Raw genomic sequence first — 20,595 nt, forward strand, 5'->3', positions numbered from 1 at the left:
GCATGTATAGGGAAAGAAACTGAACGAAAACATAGAATTAAATCTTACGTCCTTACGGATGTAGACGGATTTCCATTTTAAAATAAAGCCTATAAAGGAATATTTTAAACTTCCTAAAGAAAAAAAAGAGGAAAATAAACTTTTGTACGAGAAATCGCTTACTCACATAAGCTTCGTGTGTACTGAAGTGCAGAAACACCATCTCAAATGTGGGTGTGACCGCTCTACGTTTAGAAAGGATGCGCGATGGAAGTGCCCACCGCGAGTTCTGTCTGCCACCCAGTGGCCACTGAAATAAATGGCTTCTTTCCCTTGTTGGCTCTGGCCCTGTATTTTGCTAAAAAAAAAAAAAAAAAAAAAAAAAATCTACAGAGAGGTAGATGATGCCACACCAGCAACTGAAAGCCACCAAGACAGATGCCCCGATGGATCTGAAAAGACTCCCCTGTAGTAAATGTTAGATATTTTCCTTTCCGCTAGCTCGCGGCTTAACCGCGATGCCCGTTTGCTCTCCCCGCGAGCCCGCGGCTCCCCGGGTTCAGATGCTGACGGGCACGGAGGACACCGAGCTGGCGCGGGACTCCCGGGTCACGTGGTTGGGCATGGCCAGGGTGCAGCACGACACGCCCACGGTGGCCTCGGGCAGCTCGTCGTCCTCCGTCCACTCGTTGAGCTCGGGGCTGAAGCTCTGGATGCACTTCTTGTACTTCCTCTCGCCCTCGTTCCAGCCGCCCAGCAGGTAGGCGCGGCCGTGCAGCGCGGAGGCGCCCGCCGTGCTCACGCCCACGGGCAGCGGGGCCGCGTAGCTCCACTGGCCGGCGGCGGGGCTGAAGCTCTCCACGGTCAGCACATCCACGCGCTCGCCGCGCGGCCCCAGCTGGCTGCCGCCCATCACGTACACGCGCTCGGTCAGCGCCACCGCGCAGTGCCAGCCCCGCGGCGTGCTGAGCGCCGGCAGCTCCTGCCACGCGTCGCGGGCCGGGTCGTAGGCGCACACGGAGCGCGAGTAGGCGCCCCCGAGGTAGCCGCCGGTCACCAGCACGCGGCCGTCGGCCACCGCGCTGGCGTGGCAGCAGCGCGCCACCTCCAGGGGCGCCTTGGGCTGCCACTGGTTGGCGGAGGGCACGTAGCACTCGAGCGAGGCCAGGCTGCCCTCGGCGTTGCGGCCGCCCACGGCGTACAGGAGCCCGTTGAACACGCTCAGGCTGAAGTGCGTGCGCTTCTGGTTCATGCTGGCCAGGTGGATCCAGGTGTTGAAGCGGGGATCGTATCTGGAAGTGGCAGAGCAAGCGTGACAGCCTGGTGGGCGGCAGCGGGCGAACCCAGGTGACGCCGCCAACCAGGCCCGGGGAGTCTCGACACTCTCCCGGCGAGGAGGCTGGGGACCCACCGCAGCTCCTCGCCTGGAGGCTGCTGATGTCTCTCAACCGATAAAAAGAAGTGTGACCCTTGGGAAAGGCAGGGCTGGAATGGGTGACTCCCCCTCCTCCCGTTTATAAAACCAGCCACTCGGAGACCACCCCGCTGAGACCGACCTCCAGCCCCCTTTCCTCTATTCAAGTATCCATCATCCCGTAGGATTTAGGGGATGCGCACGTGAAGGAGGGGTGGAAGCTGGGTATTTGTGGAATCGGAGAAGGGAACATGACCACGTTAAAGTCAATTCCACATATCTTCAGACACCAGCCACCCCTAGCTCATTCTCATGGCTTCATCAAGATAGGACTTGACTGATTGGGTTTCTACAATCTCACAGACCCCTTCTTGTTTACACACAGCCATTGCAGCCGTAAAGCTAAGTCACTAAGTCTTCTATCATCTGTTTAGAATGAGCACAATAGAACTCATGTCCCAGCGCATCAACAAAGCCTAAACTTTTGATGCTTCTCTATTTTCTAGCACTTATTAGTAGGTCCGATTTTTTAGCGTATGGATATATTTTTTTCAGTGTTCAACATTACAGCTTATACCATAAGCACTGAAGTCAATACCGCAAAAACAGTGACTTGAGTACAAATAGTTATCAGCAGGAGGAAAATAAGCCCCCATAATAAAGTAACACTTTCCTGTTTCCATAGTTCCAAGTATTATAAACACAGAACTGACTCTGCTTGATGTTCATTCATGTTTGTCTCATTTCACCTCCAAAGCAAAACTTAACCATTGCTATCAATTAAAGGCTAAAAGTCAATTGTTTGGATTCATTTAAATGACACACACACATATATAATGAAACAATAAAGAATATTTTTTATGATTTACTAGATGAATTTTCAGATCTTGCTCATTAGTTATGTTTCGCTTTGAACCACTACCATGATAGAAGCATGACTTTCTGAACATTTCATGTATATGGAGGTTTAATTTTTTATTATAAATATACAAAAATAACATGCATTTGAATTCCACTCTCTGCAGGATTTATCATGCTTTTACTCTTTTTACATGCATCAAAAATATTGATAGTATTGTCTTTAAAGAAATATTTAAAATGAATTAGTTGCCACATTTTTAATGATTCATTCCAGTTGCCAGTTATGAATCTGAAGTCATCATAACAGTTCACTTAAATGAAATTTTGTATCATTTTAATCTTTCTTACCACTTAGTGTTAAAAATTAAATTTGCACCCAGTTTCTTTCAAAAAGACAGGGTATTGTGAAGAGCACCCTGACCAGAAATGAAAAAGATATGAATTCCACTTATTAGTGAAATTAATTTCTCTGGGTGTCAGATTTCTCACATGTAAAATCAGAATCATCATACCCTCCCTGCTTGATACACTGGCTTATTCAGAAACTTATAATGCGTAATATATGTGAGTGCACTTTATATAATGTGAAGTGTTACATATATGTAATGTGGCATTATTATTATTATTATTGACTTACTGAGCCAATGAACTAAGCTAATAAGCACGATTAATTTCCTTCTATGTAAGGGCAATTTCCTCATAGTATTGAACCATTTCTATTCCTAATAAAAGAGCCAGTACCTGCAGAAATTGCTGACTGCGTGCTTGGCTTGATTTCTTGCATCGTTCTGGTCTTCACCACCGGCCACATAAAGAAATCCATCCATCACAGCCACACACTGATTAAAACTCTTGGCTGGCATCTCTGTAAGCTTGCTCCATCCATTTTCAGGGTCTCTATACAAGACGTCTCTACTAAGGGACTTCTCAGCAAGGCCTGGACGGCCCCCCACAGTGACAAGCACACGACAGCCCCCTCGGATTCTCGTGCGTCTAGACTGCAACGTGTTCTGATGATAGGGAAGTAAGTGGTAGTTCATAGCATCTACAAGAAGCTTGTGACAATCAGCATCTTGCATCATTCTTGGTACGGACTGAACATAATTGACCAGGTCTTGCGCAGAGATGGTACCAAAGCGAATATTGCTCAAAAGATCGGCAGCATATTTCACTCTCTTTTGGTCAAATTCTAACCATTTCATTGCAATCTGGAATGCTACTATTTCAGAAGGCAACTGTAAGTCATCATCTATAAGAAGTTCGTTAATTTGCTCAAATGTAAGTTTCATAAACTGATCTGATTCTGCAAATTCAAGGAAGTTATCCCGGATAAATTTTTGGGCTGCTGCCTTTGCATTTCTCAGGGAGTATGTTTCGGCAATGTTAGCAATGTACATGCAGTTCTCAACAGTCATCTCTTGTATCAGAAAATCACTGCACATCTTGACAAGGGTATGGATCTGAAGATAAACAGCAGCAGAAATAATGCTCCCTATGGTATACAAGGAGAGCGTGAGCTTTCCACTGTAGGCATATGCGATGACCGTGGCCAGGCCCAGCGGTGCGATATCATTGAGATCCACCCTTTGGGTAGAGGGGTCTTTTTTCAGGATGTTGTAAAAGTACTCACTGCATGAAGCCATCACTGACTTGTGAACGTCAAAGGATTTGGTTTTGGTGCCGATGACTAAGTCGCAAAGGAAGTTCTCCTGCCTCATTTTACTTAAACCTTCCAAGAAGTTGGGGCCATAAGAAGCATCTGTTAATTCAGAAGAAATGCAGCTAAGGCCATTGCCTCCCTCCAGGAGCCCATTCAGAGCATTGAGTTTGCTGAGGGGGCTGTCTTCTACAATGATGGTCATCTCATTGATGTCGCCTTTGTTCTTTCTGACAGTCTTCTTTTTGGGGGCCATGGTGGCAAACACACTGTCGCAGGCAAGAACTTGCTAAAAAAAAAAAAAAGACATGGTTTTATTTTCATTGTGCTTTAAACTTTGAAATGTTACATTGAGAAATTTTCCTTTTTTTTAATGAGTAGTTTTTTAATGGCATAACATAGATTGAGTCTCAAAACTAGATTTAAAGACTTACATTAAACTAGATGCATGTCTTATTGACAGTTTACTTCAGCATTGATCATTGTAGACAATTCTAGAAAAATTTATTATTAAATGAGACCTCTCAATAGCTATATGGCCAAGTAATTTTATGTAGCAGAAATGACCACATAGTCTCTGATCTAGCTGTACAGTAATTATGGAATAGTAGTTAAGCATCGTTTTAAGGGTTTAGTTTACGTTCTGGAAAAAGTGAGTTACACCTACTCTGAAGTTTTTCTCAATAAAATACTATAACAATAAAATTCAGGAATTTGTGTTAAATATAGAATATATATTAGAATAAATGTGTCTAGCAATCAATGGATAAGGAATTGTAATGATATTCAAGTGTTGTCTACTCTACATAGTCACTAAAATAATTTCCAGTTGAATTAAGTATCTAAATGACTCACACACACAAACTTACACAAAAACTAGAAAAAAGTAGTTTTAAAAAAATCTTGAGTAGGAAAGACCCTCTTAAGCATGACATAAAATCCACAAGCATAAATGGAAAGACTGAAATATCTGAATATTAAAATAATGAAAACATATCTATAAAACAACAGCAACCATTTAAAAGGCAAGCAACAGACTGGAAGAGAAATATATGTAACATTTTTGGCGGATAAAAGATTAATGTGAAGTTAACACAATATTTTTTTTTTTTAATTTTTTGCCACACCACAAGGCTTGTCAGATCCTAGTTCCCCTACCAGGGACCCAACCTGGACCCAAGCAGTGAAAGCACCGAGTCCTAACCACTGGACCACCAGGAAATTCCCTAACACGATATTTAAAGAGCTCCTAAAGTTAAAAAGTCAAAGGTAATTCAAGTAGAAAGCAGACAAAGACTATGTCAGGTAACTCGCTAGTAGGTTGTTCACAGAAAATAAAATACAAACAGTTAATATTTTTTAAAAGCTAAACTAACAATAATCAGAGAACTGTCAACTTTTTATTTTTGTGGTCAAATTTCACTTATCAAATGGTTAAAATATTTAAAAATATTCAGAATATCAGATGTTGGTGTGGTACTCTCCATACACTGCTGATGGGAGTATAACCGACAGTCTTTTGAATAATAATTTAGCAGCCTATCAAAAATAAAAACTATTTTTATGCTTTGACACTAAAGTTCTAAATCTACTAATGTGCCTCTTAGAAATATATTTATATAGATTCTGACATATTAAGGACAGTAACCATTTCCTATTTTCAATATTATAAATATTTGAGCCAGTTTTTAAACCTATAGGAAGTATAGATTTAGCTCTATAATGTAGCTCTGAACAGCTCTAATATTAAATGTAGACTTGAAATATATTAAGTTTACCAAATAAATATATAAGCCTTAAAGTATCACAGATTAAATTATTTTAGCCCTTCTCAAATTATTGGGCATAGTCATCAGAAGATGCTACACTTAGACCTTTAAATAGATTTTACCTACAGCATTCACTTTCTTGTGAAACTACTGGTGTTACTTTTCTTTTCATTTTTATTTTTTATTAAAGAATAGTTGATTTACAATGTTGTGTTAGTTTCAGGTGTACGGCACAGTGATTCAGAATATATATTCTTTTTCTAATTCTTTTCACTTATAAGTTATTACAAAATTTTGAGTATAGTTCCCTGTGCTATATAGTATGTCTTTGTTGGTTATCTATTTTATATACAGTAGTGTGTATATTTTAATCCCAACCTCCTAATTTATCCCTCCCTCCCTTTTCCTCCTTTGGGAACCATAAGTTTGTTTTCTATGTTTGTGGATCTATTTTTGTTTTGTAAATAAGTTCATTTGTATTTTTTTTTTTTTAGATTCCACATATAAGCAATATCATACAATATTTGTCTTTCTGTGTCTGGTTTACTTCACTTAGTATGATAATCTCTAGGTCCATCCATTTTGTTTTTCATTTAAAAAATAAAATCAGTATGTGCAGTTCAACCATTCACAAGTTTGTTTTCTATCATTCCAGATAATTGTACACCCTTATGCAAACTTATATCTGCCTAGTTTGAGCAGTGGTGTGATGGTAAATCAACTCTCTAGGGGGGGAAAAGCTCCTTATTTGTAAGGTGCTAATTTCTTTGGTACAAATACACTCGTCGTGGTTGGTTTTAAGCTATCAACAACCAGTTTGCTGAATTCCTGAAAATATAAATTTGTTCTCATGAGCTCCAGCATACCACACTGTAAGAGAACTTATATCAAAACAAGTTTATGCTATATTATTCGGCAGTTTGCTTTTTTCACTTGGACGTACTCATGTCCATCTTTCCATATCAGCACACACATACATTTCTGTCATTCTCCCTAACAGCTGCACAGATTCCCATAGTAAGGATATATAAAACTTGTTCAATTTTTCTCTTGTTAATGGACATTTACATGTTTAGGTGTTTTTTAGGTTTTGTAGGGTGTGTGTGTGTGTGTGTGTGTGTGTGCGCGTGCGCGCGCACGCGCCTGTTTTAAGTCTCACTGTTGAGTTCATCCTGAGGGGTAAAACAGCTTTGATCCTCTTTGAAAGTCTTCCATTTAATTACTGGAATACATGTCAAAAACAATTCCAAAACCTTTCTATTGTGTTTGTTCCTGTTCTTTTCCATGTGGAAGGAGAGTAGCAAGTAGGTAGGAAACAGAGAAGGTCTATTGCTTTGCCAGGGCTTTTTTCTTCCTTGTTAAGCTCTAATTGTCATATTCACATTTATATTTGTTTACAAGACTGTAGCACATTGTTCTTCCTCATTCTTCCTTGCAAAGCCATATGCACCCTTACCTTGTGAAATAGATTTTCAACCCACCATCATTTTAGTCTTCAAATGCATTTGATTTATGTGATGAGTGTCCCCTTGCTGGATTTTTCTGGGAAAAAGTTTAAGAATGTTGTTCAGCAAGCAGTTATCAGACACCTACTGCTGTGTGGGTGGCACTGTGCTGAGAATGATGGAGCAATACAATATGCAATTTATGTTAAACAGATAAACAATAAGTACAAAATGACAGCAAGAAAGTAGGGAAGCACAGCAGAGTGACTTATAAAAACAAAACAAAACAAAAAACAGCACAGCAGTTTCCACCAGTAGGAGCACAAATATTTTTTTGGAAGTAGCGCTGTTTTCCTAGAGGAACCCCTATGGGCAATTTTTTACTCATTTATATGTAGGGTTTATAACCACTCACTGTTTTGAAGGAAATCCTGGAAATTAACCAATGTGCTTATAAATAATCCATGAGTCAAAGAAGAAATTAGATACTGTTTCAAACTGAATGGGAATGAAAATGAAAATACAATGTAAATACCAGCTCCACTACTTATCCAAGGTGTGACTTTCCGTGGATTACTAACCTCTTAGAGTCTCCACTGACTTACCTCTAAAGTAAAGATAATAATGGTGCCTGCCTGTAGGGTGGTCCATGAAAGCTTAGTGAGAAATGCCGGTACGGTATTTAATAGGGTGTCTTGCAAAAACTGAATGTTCAAAGAATTTGAATTGTTTTCATTAAAATCAATAACTTTCTCAGCTGTGTTTTGGGGAATGAGGGAAGTAACCTGTTTAAGCTTTGGGGTGAAGCCAATCAGAGAAAGTGGCCGCGTGATGGAGATGCAGTCCTGGGGATTAGGAGGAGATTTCTGGAGCAGGTAAACATTTCTAAGGGATTTTTGAAAATGCCTGGGAGAGAAAGGGAATTCATGCAATGACATAGGCTGAAGAACGGATTATTTTTACTTTGCTGTGAATGAGAAGGGTAACCTTGGAAGTTTAGGAAACTTGGGCCCTAGGTTATGTAAAGAAAAGAACAGATTATATGGAATAGATTGAATCTATGGGCCTGGACTTCAGAATTCAAATGAAAGGAACTGTTTTGTTGGGGTGGAGTTAGGATGGGAAGATTTGCAGATAACAGGAATCTTGCCAGTTCCAGGAATGAAAGGTTGTTAAGAGGAGTAGGCATAGGAGGGAAAGGCCTTTAAAGAAGAGGAAACGCCCATTGCGGAAGCAAGGAGGGGTGACTCAGCACAGGATGTGCAGACAAAGATGGCTGCAGTGAGGAAGACAGGTGGGCAGGTGACACGAGGCCAGTAACAGAAAGGATGCTGGATGCCAGGAAGGATTTGAACTTGATGAGTTGCTATGCAATTGAGAAGGATTAAGAAACCTCCAGGAAGAAGAGGGCATACTGAGGCCCTAGTGAAATCAGTCAGATCTCCTCCATGGCTTTCTTCTCTTACTTCCTGTTGCCACCTTCTCTTTCCTCCATGGTCTGACCTTCCTGCTGCCTCTGGTGTTCCCATGGAAACCGTCACGATCCTTTATCTGAATTCTCTTGCCCTTGTCCCATTTCTCCAGGGCACTACTGGGTGACACATTAGCTAGTCTGACAGATGATCCAAGATAATCCATCAGTGGGCAAATCTACTCTTTCTCCCAGATATGCATTTTTTTTTTCTTTATTTAATCAGTGTCCTCCTATGACTCACATACAGCTTTCTAACAGAGCTACCACTGTGGAACATATATGCATATTCTTTAAATTATATTATTATTAGAATAATATTTTAACATTAATCAAATCAAATTAATTTATTTAATCTTAATGTTATCAATTAATATTTTAAATATATATATTTTTTCTTAGCAAGAGAGGGTTTTTAGAGTCCTTGAAATTACTTTGTAAAGGTAACTGGCTTCTTCAGCTCTTAGATGCAGGAGACCATTTAAGAGAGTTTTGAAATCAGAACCTGCAGACCACTTCCTGGTAGCCATTTTCCCCCAGATACGCTCATAAATTCAGTCTTTCTCTACTAGAGCTGCCATTACATCTTGTTCCTAGGTCTGCACCTCAGAGGTGGGGCTCTCCATCCACCTGCTCAGATGTTTGCAGTCTGGGCCTGTTCCTCCAATAACATGCTGCAGACCCCTCAGAGGAGCCTGGGGACCAGGCTCACCGCTTGGAAGCTGGGCCAGGCTCTGATGTTGTTCTCTAGGCTGCAGAGGCATTCACTGTTCCTACATCCTGAGAAATGCTCTTCCTCTGGCCCTGCTCCTCCATCTCACAGGGAGATGGGGCTCCGGTCATGGCTTTTCTCAATTTAAGGCAAGAATGGTAGAGCAGCTGCAGGGTGTGCTCCGGGCCCTACTGCAGAGAGAACCAACTCCCTCCTCATGGGTGATGAAAACCCAGAGGCTATGTTTCCATAGGTAGACTGGGAAGCCTTTGATGACTCTCTAGGACCCTCACACTGTGGCCTTTCTGACATGTCACGCTGGGTACACACACACACACACACACACATACACCCCATGCCAATTGGTCAACCAACCAGCATTTTTCTACAATCACTCTTGAATGAAAAGCAAAGGCAGCCTTAAAGGAAAGAAGTTGTAAAAGGGCAGCCTACGGAGTCACGAATGAAAGGAAAGGGGAACAGTTTAATTCACTTCCATTTACTTATCTGGTCACGGCGCTGGGCTGCCAGGCTGATGGTTTGGGCTTGAAGAGAGTGATTAGAAAAAAAAATGGAATATTCACAGAAATGTACTACTCAGCACAGAGGTCATATGTGAACAAGTAGCCAAAGCAATTAGCACAGAACACTCCGTGTCTTTTCAATTATAATATATACAGTTTTTACAATTATACAAATGTTCACTATTCACCCCTGGGTCATTTTGTAAATGATCACAAATGATGGTCACAGTGATACCAAAACAAGGCTGCGAGGAAGAGGCAGAGGTTACAATAATGAGTGGCCTGTAGGTGTTCTCATACAATCCAGAGTGTAACCTAGGTGGTGAGTAATCAGTTTCAAAAGCATTCCATTCTTACTGGTTCAGTTATATCAACCTAAAGTTGGATGGGGTTTTACTTACTCTTGTTGTTTTCAAAGCTTTTTTTCTTTCTCTTTTCTTTTTTAATGAGTGAGTGCCTTGTGGCCAGTGGCTCAGGGACCCCCCTCCCCACCCAGCCGGGCAGTCGCAGGATTTTCACACCCCCGGAAGGGCTTTGCCTGGGGTCACGGTCAGTCTGCATGGGGTCTGCATGGTGAGGGGACTAGCCTATCTGAGCTGCCTGCAATGGGGACAGTTTCAAGATGGTTTCTCCATTTTTCCTGAAGCATGAAGGGCTTAATTCTCCCTCCCCACCCAGGGAGCTGTAATGAGTTGCCCCCTTGGGATCAAAAAAGAACTTTACAGGTGTCCCGGGACCATGACTGGCCCTGCTATAGCAGGACACACTGGACAGAGCAGGTCTAGCCCTGGCAGCTGAGGTTGTATAATGGGATGAGCAGCTATTTGGAGGCACTGCCAGTCCCCTCCTGTCCCTTCCCTTTTTGAGTAAAAGAGGAGACTACACAGAGTGCAGAAGGTTGTGGAAGGCTCCCCAGGCTACCGGAGCTATGCCTTCATTCTGTGGAGGGAGCCCAGAGAATTCTCCTTCTCTGGTCATGGACCCCACAGCCTCCTTCCCTCCCTGTTCCAACCACTGGCGCCCAGAGCAGCCTCCCGGGTCCCCTGGAAAAGCTGCTCATTAGAAACTGGGCGGGGGCTGGGCAACAGAGGCGCAATTCCACGCCCTCCTCCTACTGCCCACCCATCTTGGCTCTCGTGTCATTTCTATGATCACAGTGTTGTGTATTCAACATGTGATCAATAGCTTGGCAGTTATGTGAGCCTTCAAATTTGCCATGATCTTTTGTATTTGCCAAATTTAAGTATGTGAATAATTAATTCCTAAATATAAATCACCAAGCATGAATCTAGACTATGCATTCAGTGTAAACTGTTACCTCCATTTCTACCTAAAATAATAATTATAGAGCTAGCACATATTAATTGAGGACTTACTCTGTGCTGAGCCTGGGTAAATACTTTATATGATTTTAGTTTTTTTAATTTAAGCATCACGAAAATTCTAAAAGGCAGGCAATATTATGTTCATTGAACAAATGAAGAAATTAAGGTTCAGAGCGAGTTTTAAAAACGTATCCAAGGTCACACAATGGGTATATAACGTGTAGTACAGCAAAGATTCAAACCCAGATTAAACCCTGACTGCCTATATTGCCTTTAAATCCAGGGCAGGTTAAATTTGTCACAGGTTATAAAGTTAACTCCTTCCAACATGAGAAGATAGAGACTGAGTGAGGTGGAACTCAAGTTTATAAAATCAAAGCTTGGATGTGGAGAACATGAAATGGTTCTTTATAGCTCCAAACACTGAAATAAAAGAGCTGCCCTTTTAACTGTAAGACAGATTTGTCTGGGGACAATCAGAGCCTGTGGGTTTCTTTATCCTGTTAGGGGTTGTAAGGCTATGAAACCCTAGTAGTTCGGGTAAGCCAAAAATAGAAGCAGATTCAAGGAGATTTTGCATGAATTTGTTGATCAGAGAATCAGACACCTCCTTTTCAGTGTTAGGTTGAATATGAAATTATCAATTGTTGTTTAAAGACAAATATTATCAATATCTGATGGCTCAACTTAGCTAGAAGCCTGTTATCTATAATGTACACAAACTCTGTACATAAAGTGAACTTCTGTTCTCCAAACAGGATGTAAGGACCCTGTGCTAAGATTTTTGGTTCTGGTTTTGTTGAAAATTTTAGTAAAGCAGCTCTTTCTTTTTCCTAACCTTTTGTGTGTGTATGTTAAGGTTGCAGGAAGCGGGGCTGGAAATCTAGTTTGTAAGACTAATGTCTCTTTGGTTGTCAAAGAGCTGAGAGTTTGGGTCTTGGTGTTAATTTTGCTCTACCCATATGAGTGACCTGTGGCCAAGCATTCAACTTTTTAGGGTTTCAGTTTAATCATCTGTCAGATGAGGAGATGTGTACCTTTCAGTTCTAAAATTTTACAGAGAGTTGAAAATAAACAGCTGGCTTTTGCTGTCAGAATTGTCAAAGTCTGGTTTGTATCACTTCGCCCCCCCACCCCCATGGTCTTTTAGAATCCTAGCATCAACTTATGATCAGATATGGACAAACCAACAGAGACAGGGGTTTCTCCATCTGGAAGTCATGCATTTGGGTCTGAGTTGCCAAATTTAGTAAGTAAAAATATAGGATCTCCAGATAAATTTGAATTTCAGAAAAACCATCAATCATATCTTAGTCTTTAAGTATATCCCAGGCAACATTTGGGACATATTTATAATAAAAACTGGTTTGTGGTTTATCTGAAATTCAGCGTACTCGGGTGTCCAAAATTTAGCAGGCAATGCTTTTCAGGGTTGGGTTTCAGGTGAGTCCAGGAATTCCATAAAACTTTCTGGAATATTATGAAAACATGTTGTGTTTATGTGTATTTTTCTATAAAGTGGGCCCAGAGCTTTCAGAGGTTCACAGAAAAGTCCATAACCCCCAGTAGATCCAGAACCATTGGACTGAAATAAGGCTGCCAAGAAATGGTAACATAATTCTACCCTCTTCTAAGAGGGGGCAAGTCCATGTGACAGGATCACACCTGTCCCTCCTGTTTCATCTGAAACAGATTTCAGATGAAAACTCCTAGAACCAATTACAGAAAAGAACTGTCACTTTATAAGTAAGAACATTCCCTTTCCTGCTGCCTTCCACCCCGGCCTCCTGGGAGAGACTGTACCCAGGGCAAGCTGGGAAGCCATGTGTGCCAAAGTGTCACTGTCACTCTCACGCCAGAATGAGCTGGGATCCCAGAAGTTCTTCCTGCCAAGGGGACATCAGCTGTGCCTGCTCCCCGTCCCCACCACATTCCAGCCATCGCATGTGTCCGGCCGGCAGCCTGACTCCGGGAATAGAAACACCCAGCCTCTGCCTCTTGCCATTTTAAGTGAAGTCCAACTTTAGGGAGGGGGTTTCCACTCTACTTTTTCATTTCCAGAATGATTTCTAGCATAAAACATATGTCAGCATCGCCACAGGTGCACATTTGGAACAAAACTTGTTTTACAGTTAAATTAAAAGCTGTTCTTTTTTGCAGGAGGGGTTTTGTCAATAGGTTCTATTTCTGGGTATTCAAATCATTGTCGGATTTGTTTGCTACCCATGTCAATAAAACTGATTACATTTTATCTAAGCTTATCAGATACTAAATGTTCCTGATGGTCCCTGATTTAAAAAAATGCAGATGAAACTCTAAACTTTATGAACAAACCTTAAGAATCTTATTCTTTTCCCTCCCCTGCCTATGAAAGAGAGGAAGAAGAACCTGCATGAGGCTTTAGAGACTTAACATTATTGTTCGAAATGACAAGGCACTTTCCTTTCATAAGGCATCCCACGCACGCCTTTCTATTACTATGATGTCCTCCTTATCCATCACATCCCTCAGATTTCAAGAAAATGTTATCTGGCTCCCAACTGGAGAACAGGAGGACCTGACCCAGCTGTGGACCGCTGTCCGTGGAATCACTACCACCGCGCACTCGCAGACCTCCCCCTCGCACCCCTCCACCATTCACACCGTAGCATCAGAAGACCAGAACTGGAGACTGAGGCCCAACGCCTTACCCTCCTGCGTGCGGGGCGTCCCCGACTTGTGACGGTGAAGTTTCACCAGCAGATTCCTTCTGAGAAGCAATCTGTGGAGAGAGAAAGAGAGGGAGAAGGAAAATCCGTGGGCAGCCACCAGCAGCCACCTGACACGTCCCGGCAGCGGCGGTTTTTAGAGTGACCCCTCGGCGTCCCGCGGGCGGCAGCGCCGAGCCTGCGCTCTGAGCCCTCCTCCCTGTCTTGGGCTTCAATTTCAGGCCACCCCAGGGCAGAGGGCGGAGCCCTGGTTGGTCGAGAGGGCTTGGGTTTCTTGACCTGCCCAGTTATTCAGAAACAAAAAAGTCAAGAGCTCAGTCACCCTGGGAGCGAGGAAAGAAAATTAATTAGGTGGGTATTTAATTGTTGGAAGCAGATGAGAGTGTGGGTACTTGGTAAGAGAAAGGGAAGGCTGTGGATAAAAATGAGCTTCCAGGAAGGTAAATAGCCTGATCACCTCAGGTCCTTTGAGAAGACTGGGTTTATAAATAGACTGTTCTTTAGAAAAGGGACTCCAGGTAGCTCACATAGGGCACCAGCATCACTGGAGTCATCCTACAGTTCAACAGAGCAAGGTTCACGACCAGTCCCTCTTATCCAGTGACCCACAGTGAGGCCTGAGATGAACACACACTCCAGCACACATGCAGCTTGGGGAAATACTTTGGCAACGCTTCTCCTGGAAAAAAAAATGTAGAGGGTTATAACTGATCACAAGCTTTAAATAGGCACCAAGAGTGTGAAATGGCTGCTAAAAAAGTTACCCTGATATTAGGCTGCAATAATAGAAAAATAGATCATGGAAAATAAATGTTCTAATTATTCTTCATTAGTCAGATCGCGCATTCAGCATTGCTTTGCTGCCGCGGCACACTAAGAAGTTACTTTGTATCCTAAAGGGGGAGGCTGGAAGGAAGCTGGGCATATTGGGACCATCTGCAGAAAAGTAGAACTAAGGACTTAGGAGAAGTAAGACTCCTAAGTGCCAGAGTTTTGGGGGCTGCGGGGCAGCAAGGGGATTCAATTAAAATTTTTGTAGCTTAAGATGTCAAGAATTAGGCTCAATGGGTAGAAATTCCAGGGACAAAATAAGGAAGGACTCTGATAACAAATGGATTCTAGTGATGAAAAGGAACAAGTTCCCTATGATTAGAAGAGCAGACTAAAAAAAGCTATAGCGCTGTCATGACACTTATTCACATAGGATCATTTCTGGTGTATTTCCAACTCTAAGACTCTATGATTCTATATGTATTTGCCTCTAGTTCCCCCGACCCCTCTCAATTCATTGGCTAGCACCTTAGTTACCACTTCTGTTTGAATTCCAGCCAGCTTTTTAAATAAATTTTTTATTTTATATTGGAGAATAGTTGATTAACAATGTTGTGTTCATTTCAGGTGTACAGCAACCAGCCAGTTTTTTTTTTTTGTAGGAAAAATTCTTTCAATTTTTTAAAAATTTACCTCCACCCATAGATCTCCAACCCAGAATGTGTCAGAAGTAAATCAAAGAAAGCTCTTTATTCTGTGGTTTACATATGATCCTTCTTGTTTCCACCTTCTTGACTCCAGCAAAGGACTGGAGCACTCAACTCTATTCTTACTGTGATAAAAAGTCAGCCTTATATCAGTATTTATGATAATGGTGATATGATGATGGAAAGGGCCGTCAAGAGGTAGGTGTGGGAACCAACACTATTGTCTTCAAGGGTTCAAGACTGTTAATTTCAGTTCAGGTTGTTCACGGGAACAACCCTGAGATAATTCTTTCAACAGAATATTATTTGAGGTAGAGGTATGAACTCAAGTGGAAGAATAAATGGGCAGACATGGAAAATCCAAGAGACACTTCAATTGAAAAACATTTACAGAGTAGCTACACATGACAGGATTCAACTACGGCTGTGGTTGGTATGCTGGAAATAGGTGACATGAAACGCCGGTGGAAAAGGAGCCTGGACAGGCAGCTGTAGTGTATATTAAGATGTTCAATCCTTTTTCTTATTGAAGTATAGTTGACTTACAGTGTTGTGCCAATCTCGGCTGAAGAGCAAAGTGACTCAGTTTTGCACATATATATGTTCTTTTAAAATATCTTTTCCATTATGGTTTATCCCAGGAGATTGAATGTAGTTCCCTGTGCTCTACAGTAGTACCTTGTTGTTTACCCATTCTATATGTAATAGTTTGCATCTACCCACCCCAAATTCCCAGTCCATCCCTCTCCCTCCCTCTTCCTCTTGGCAACCACAAGTCTGATCTCTATGTCTGTGAGTCTGAAGAAATTTGATCTTTTCTCTTAAAGCAGTGGGGGCCTATGTACTGAAATTTATTTTAACAAAAAGATGGCCATGATGAGATTGGTATTTTGGAAAGAATGCGCTGGCATTTGGGGAGTATGACTTTTGTAGAATATAGAAATTTAGAAAGAGATTGAAAATATTAGGTGAGTTATCAGAAAAGAGTAGGGTAGAGTAGATGGTATTGATGATGGAGAACATGGGCTAGGAGTGCCTGGCAGGACAGAAGGCCCAGTCGAGGTCAGTGGCCGTGCTGTTGGTCTGAGACCTGTCAGCCTGCTTGTGTGTTTTTCTTAAGCCACGTTCAACTGCAGAGAAACCAAAGAGCTGGATGTAACTGGAGAAGGGGTTTTGCAGGGTGGGCAATTTGTCTTCATTGCTAGTGCCCACCTCTCCTTCACCAACCTCCCCCAACCCTCTGCCACAGAGCGACTCAAATATGAGCTCTGTGAGGGCAGGCATCTTTATCTGTGCTGTTCACTGATGAGTCCCAAGTGCCTAAAACAGTGCCTGGCACGTAGTGGATGATGAGTCGTTGTTTCTTAACTGACTAGGTGAATATATGAATGAATAAATAAATATTGAATGAGTAAGAAGAAGTTAGAGGACAAGAGAATTGAGAGCGTGTGCCAAGAAGCATTATAATGGCAGACCACAAAACTGAGCTGAATAAGGATGGATATGCAGTCCCGAGGGCAGGGAATTCCTCTTGTTAATTGCTGCAACCCCAGAACCGTGACATACCTAGCACGTAATAGGTACTCAATAAACATTTGTTGAATAAAAGTATAATATTGAGTACACAATAAAATACAAAGATGAAAAGTATTGTGATATTTTGCTTTTTACTTATCCTAGTTGTCCCTTACAGCTATTCACAGGGATTCTCTAACTAAAACAAGTGTCTTTTAAAAAAGCTTTTATAGCTGAAAGAACCGTTGGACAATAACCCATGGTTCTCAAAGTACATGTATCTGCTGTAGATTATAGCTCTGATCATTTAGCCAGTTCTCAATTCCTACTATCAGTAGGAAGTCATTTAGAATCCTGCTTCTCAAACTTTAACGGATACAGGAATTATCTGGGAACCTTGTTAGATAGTGATTCTGATCAGGTACGTCTAGAATGGGGCCCAAGATTCTGCTTTGTAACTAGCTCACGGGTAACGCTCATGTTGCTGCCCAAGGACCAAACTTTGAGTAGCAAGGATCTGGAATGCTTGCTTACTCAACATCTAAAGGGAAAGGGTTTGTTAAAAGGCAATAGAAGCCATTTCATTAGAACTCACTCAGTATTCCATTATCACATCTTCAGATTTATTGGAAGAAGTCCCCAACCTTTCCTTCTTTGCCTCATTACAATGGAACAGCCCTCCTTCTACACCCAGCTTTGGACCACGTACACAACCACCTGTTTGAGAACCTTGCTATCTCAGTTCTCCCCACTCTGTACTCACTGCTCCGTATCTGCCAACTAATTTCCACCACCGTTGAATGGTACACAGACTCTCCTATTTAAAAAAACAACAACAAACAAAACTTTCAATTTAGTATATTTTCCTCTGCAGTTAATGTCATTTCTCTCCGCTTCTTCATAACAGACCTCTCAGATATGTTGTATATCTTCACCTGCTGCCTCTATCTTGTTGCTTCCCATTTTCCCCTCGACTAAATCCAACCAGGCTTCCCTGTTTGCCCTTCTACCGAAGTGTTTTGCCAAGGTCACAAATAATCCCATGTCACTGATTTTTGGACATTTGCCAATGCTTGACCTTTCAGAATTATTCCACATGGTTGACCAATTGCTCCTACTAAAAAAATGCCCTTTTCCCATTGGTTTTTCTTTTTCTCCAGTTGCTCTCTGTTTCTTCTCATTCTCCTTTCCTCACAGAAGGTCTTATGCCCAACTCTTTTTTTTTTTAATGTTCAAGATGTTTATTAGGCAAGTCACCAATGAGAGAAAAGGGGAAAGAAGCCAGGAAAGGCTGGGAGGATTATCAGACTGCAGTGCAAGTCTGACTCCAGGTGAAGGACATAGGGAGGTAGCATCCTAGACCACCATGCGGTCCAAGGAAGATGTGCTAAGCTGTTGGAAAGTCCTCAAACTCAAATCAGTCATCAAGGGATTCTGGTTTTCCAGGAATGGACCTGCCTTGGTATCCCTAACACACTTGTTCCTGGCTCGGAGCAGCTCATGAAAAGGTCTGTCACTGTTTTCCAAGCTGAGTCACATCCTAAGGTAACTGTGTTACGAAGGATTTCACTGTGAGATTAATTGGGGGCAGTTCCCAAACTAGCATCTTTTACTAGGTTCCTCAAAGACACCCTTTTCTCAATCTGTGTCATGGGTGAAAAAGCATGCGTTATCTCTGTTTTAAAATCTGAAGTTCTCTTTCAATGTGTGCTTTGAAGCTATGCTCTGGTAAACTTGAATCTGTAACTGAAAGCTCTCTGGCTAGAAAAAAAATTGGTAACAACTTCAAAAGTAGCTGTCAGAAAATGTGGTAATTGGAGAAAAAATGAGTTTGAGACAGCCTTGCAATCACACCATTACATAAACTCTTTCTTTCTCCTTCTGCTTCACCCAGAGGTGGGAAAGGACCTTCCAGGGAAAGGACCTTGGCAGAGACTTCTCTGGCCAAACAATAATTCAAAGAAGGAGAACAGAGGCTGCTCCACTAATGACCACAAAGCAGAAGAGGGATATGAACCAGAGAAGCCAGTGGGGATTTGAGAAGTCTCTAGAAGGATGTTTAATGTCAACTGCCTTTGAAGACTGTCCAGCATGGAGAAGCTGTAGAAAGATTTAATGCTAGGAGAGATTCAGAGTGTTGCGAAAATATGTCTACCCAGAAGCCAAATCAATTCTCGATTCTGACCCTTCCTCACTTGTCCCACCTGACAGCAACTCTTTTTCTTTTCCTTTCATTTTTTTCATCTTTATTGGAGTATAAATGCTTTACAATGTTGTGTTAGTTTCTGCTGTACAACAAAGTGAATCAGCCATATGTATACATATATCCCCATATCCTCTTCCTCTTGAGCCTCCTTCCCACCCCCTAGGTCTTCACAAAGCACTGAGCTGATCTCCCTGTGCTATGCAGCAGCTTCCCATTAGCTATCTATTTTACATATGGTAGTGTGTATATGTCAATGCTACTCTCTCACTTTGTTCCAGCCTCCCCTTCCTCCACGGTGTCCTCAAGTCTGTTCTCTACGTCTGTGTCTCTATTCCTGCCCTGCCGCTAGGTTCATTAGTACTATTTTTCTAGATTCCATGCATATGCGTTAGCATACAGTATTTGCTTTTCTCTTTCTGACTTACTTCACTCTGTACGACAGACTCTAGGTCCATCCACCTCACTACAAATAACCCAATTTCGTTTTTGTTTATGGCTGAGTAATATTCTATTGTATATTTGTGCCACATCTTCTTTATCCATTCATCTGTCGATGGACATTTAGGTTGCTTCCATGTCCTGGCTATTGTAAATAGTGCTGCAGTGAACACTGTGGTACATGTATCTTTTTGAATTATGGTTTTCTCAGGGTATATGCCCAGTAGTGGGATTGCTGGGTCATATGGTAGTTCTATTTCTAGTTTTTTAAGGAACCTCCATACCGTTCTCCATAGTGGCTGTATCAGTTTACATTCCATCAACACCCTCTCCAACATTTATTGTTTGTAGATATTTTGATGATGGCCATTCTGACCGGTGTGAGATGATATCTCATTATGGTTTTGATTTGCATTTCTCTAATGATTAGTGATGAGCATCGTTTCATGTGTTTGTTGGCCATCTTTGGAGAAACATCTATTTAAGTCTCCCACCCATTTTTGGATTGGGTTGTTTGTTTTTTTGGTATTAAGCTGCATGAGCTGCTTGTATATTTTGGAGATTAATCCTTTGTCAGTTGTTTCATTGGCAAATATTTTCTCCAGTCCTGAGGGTTGTCTTTTCATCTTGTTTATGGTTCCCTTTGCTGTGCAAAAGCTTTTAAGTTTCATTAGGTCCTAGTTTTTTTTTTTTTTTTTTTTTATTTCCATTACTCTGGGAGGTGGGTCAAAAAAGGATCTTGATGTGATTTATGTCATAGAGTGCTCTGCCTGTTTTCCTCTAAGAATTTCATAATGTCTGCCCTTATATTTAGGTTTTTAATCCATTTTGAGTTTATTTTTGTGTATGGTGTTAGGGAGTGTTCTAATTTCATTCTTTTACATGTAGCTGTCCAGTTTTCCCAGCACCACTTATTGAAGAGACTGTTTTTTCTCCATTGTATGTTCTTGGCTTCTTTGTCATAAATTAGGTGACCATATATGCATGGATATATCTCTGGGCTTTCTATCCTGTACCATTGATCTATATTTCTCTTTTTGTGTAGTACTGTACTGTCTTGATTACTGCAGCTTTGTAGTATAGTCTGAAGTCA

The 20,595-nt window shown here is 41.6% G+C and overlaps 1 protein-coding gene across 1 annotated transcript; it reads right to left on the minus strand.

The window, feature by feature from the left end:
* Positions 1-354: 354 nt before the first annotated feature.
* On the minus strand, positions 355-13,999 carry KLHL31 (kelch like family member 31). The gene is made up of 3 exons (XM_057698030.1): positions 13,848-13,999; positions 2,996-4,200; positions 355-1,271 (listed from the first exon to the last, which is right to left on the minus strand). Exons 2-3 carry the CDS (start codon positions 4,165-4,167, stop codon positions 539-541), a joined length of 1,905 nt encoding a protein of 634 aa, XP_057554013.1. The 5' UTR covers positions 4,168-4,200; positions 13,848-13,999; the 3' UTR covers positions 355-538.
* Between the last annotated feature and the right edge of the window lie 6,596 nt (positions 14,000-20,595).

Source organism: Hippopotamus amphibius, chromosome 11 (genome assembly GCF_030028045.1).
Source record: "Hippopotamus amphibius kiboko isolate mHipAmp2 chromosome 11, mHipAmp2.hap2, whole genome shotgun sequence".
NCBI classification, from domain to species: Eukaryota; Metazoa; Chordata; class Mammalia; order Artiodactyla; family Hippopotamidae; genus Hippopotamus; species Hippopotamus amphibius.

What these genes read in the sequence shown, in the direction of transcription:
- KLHL31 (XM_057698030.1), bottom strand. Translation starts at nt 4,167, where the DNA reads ATGGCCCCCAAAAAGAAGACTGTCAGAAAGAACAAAGGCGACATCAAT. An exon ending in GCAGTCAGCAATTTCTGCAG is followed by an intron (nt 1,272 to 2,995) that starts GTACTGGCTCTT and finishes TGCCACTTCCAG; the next exon opens with ATACGATCCCCGCTTCAACA.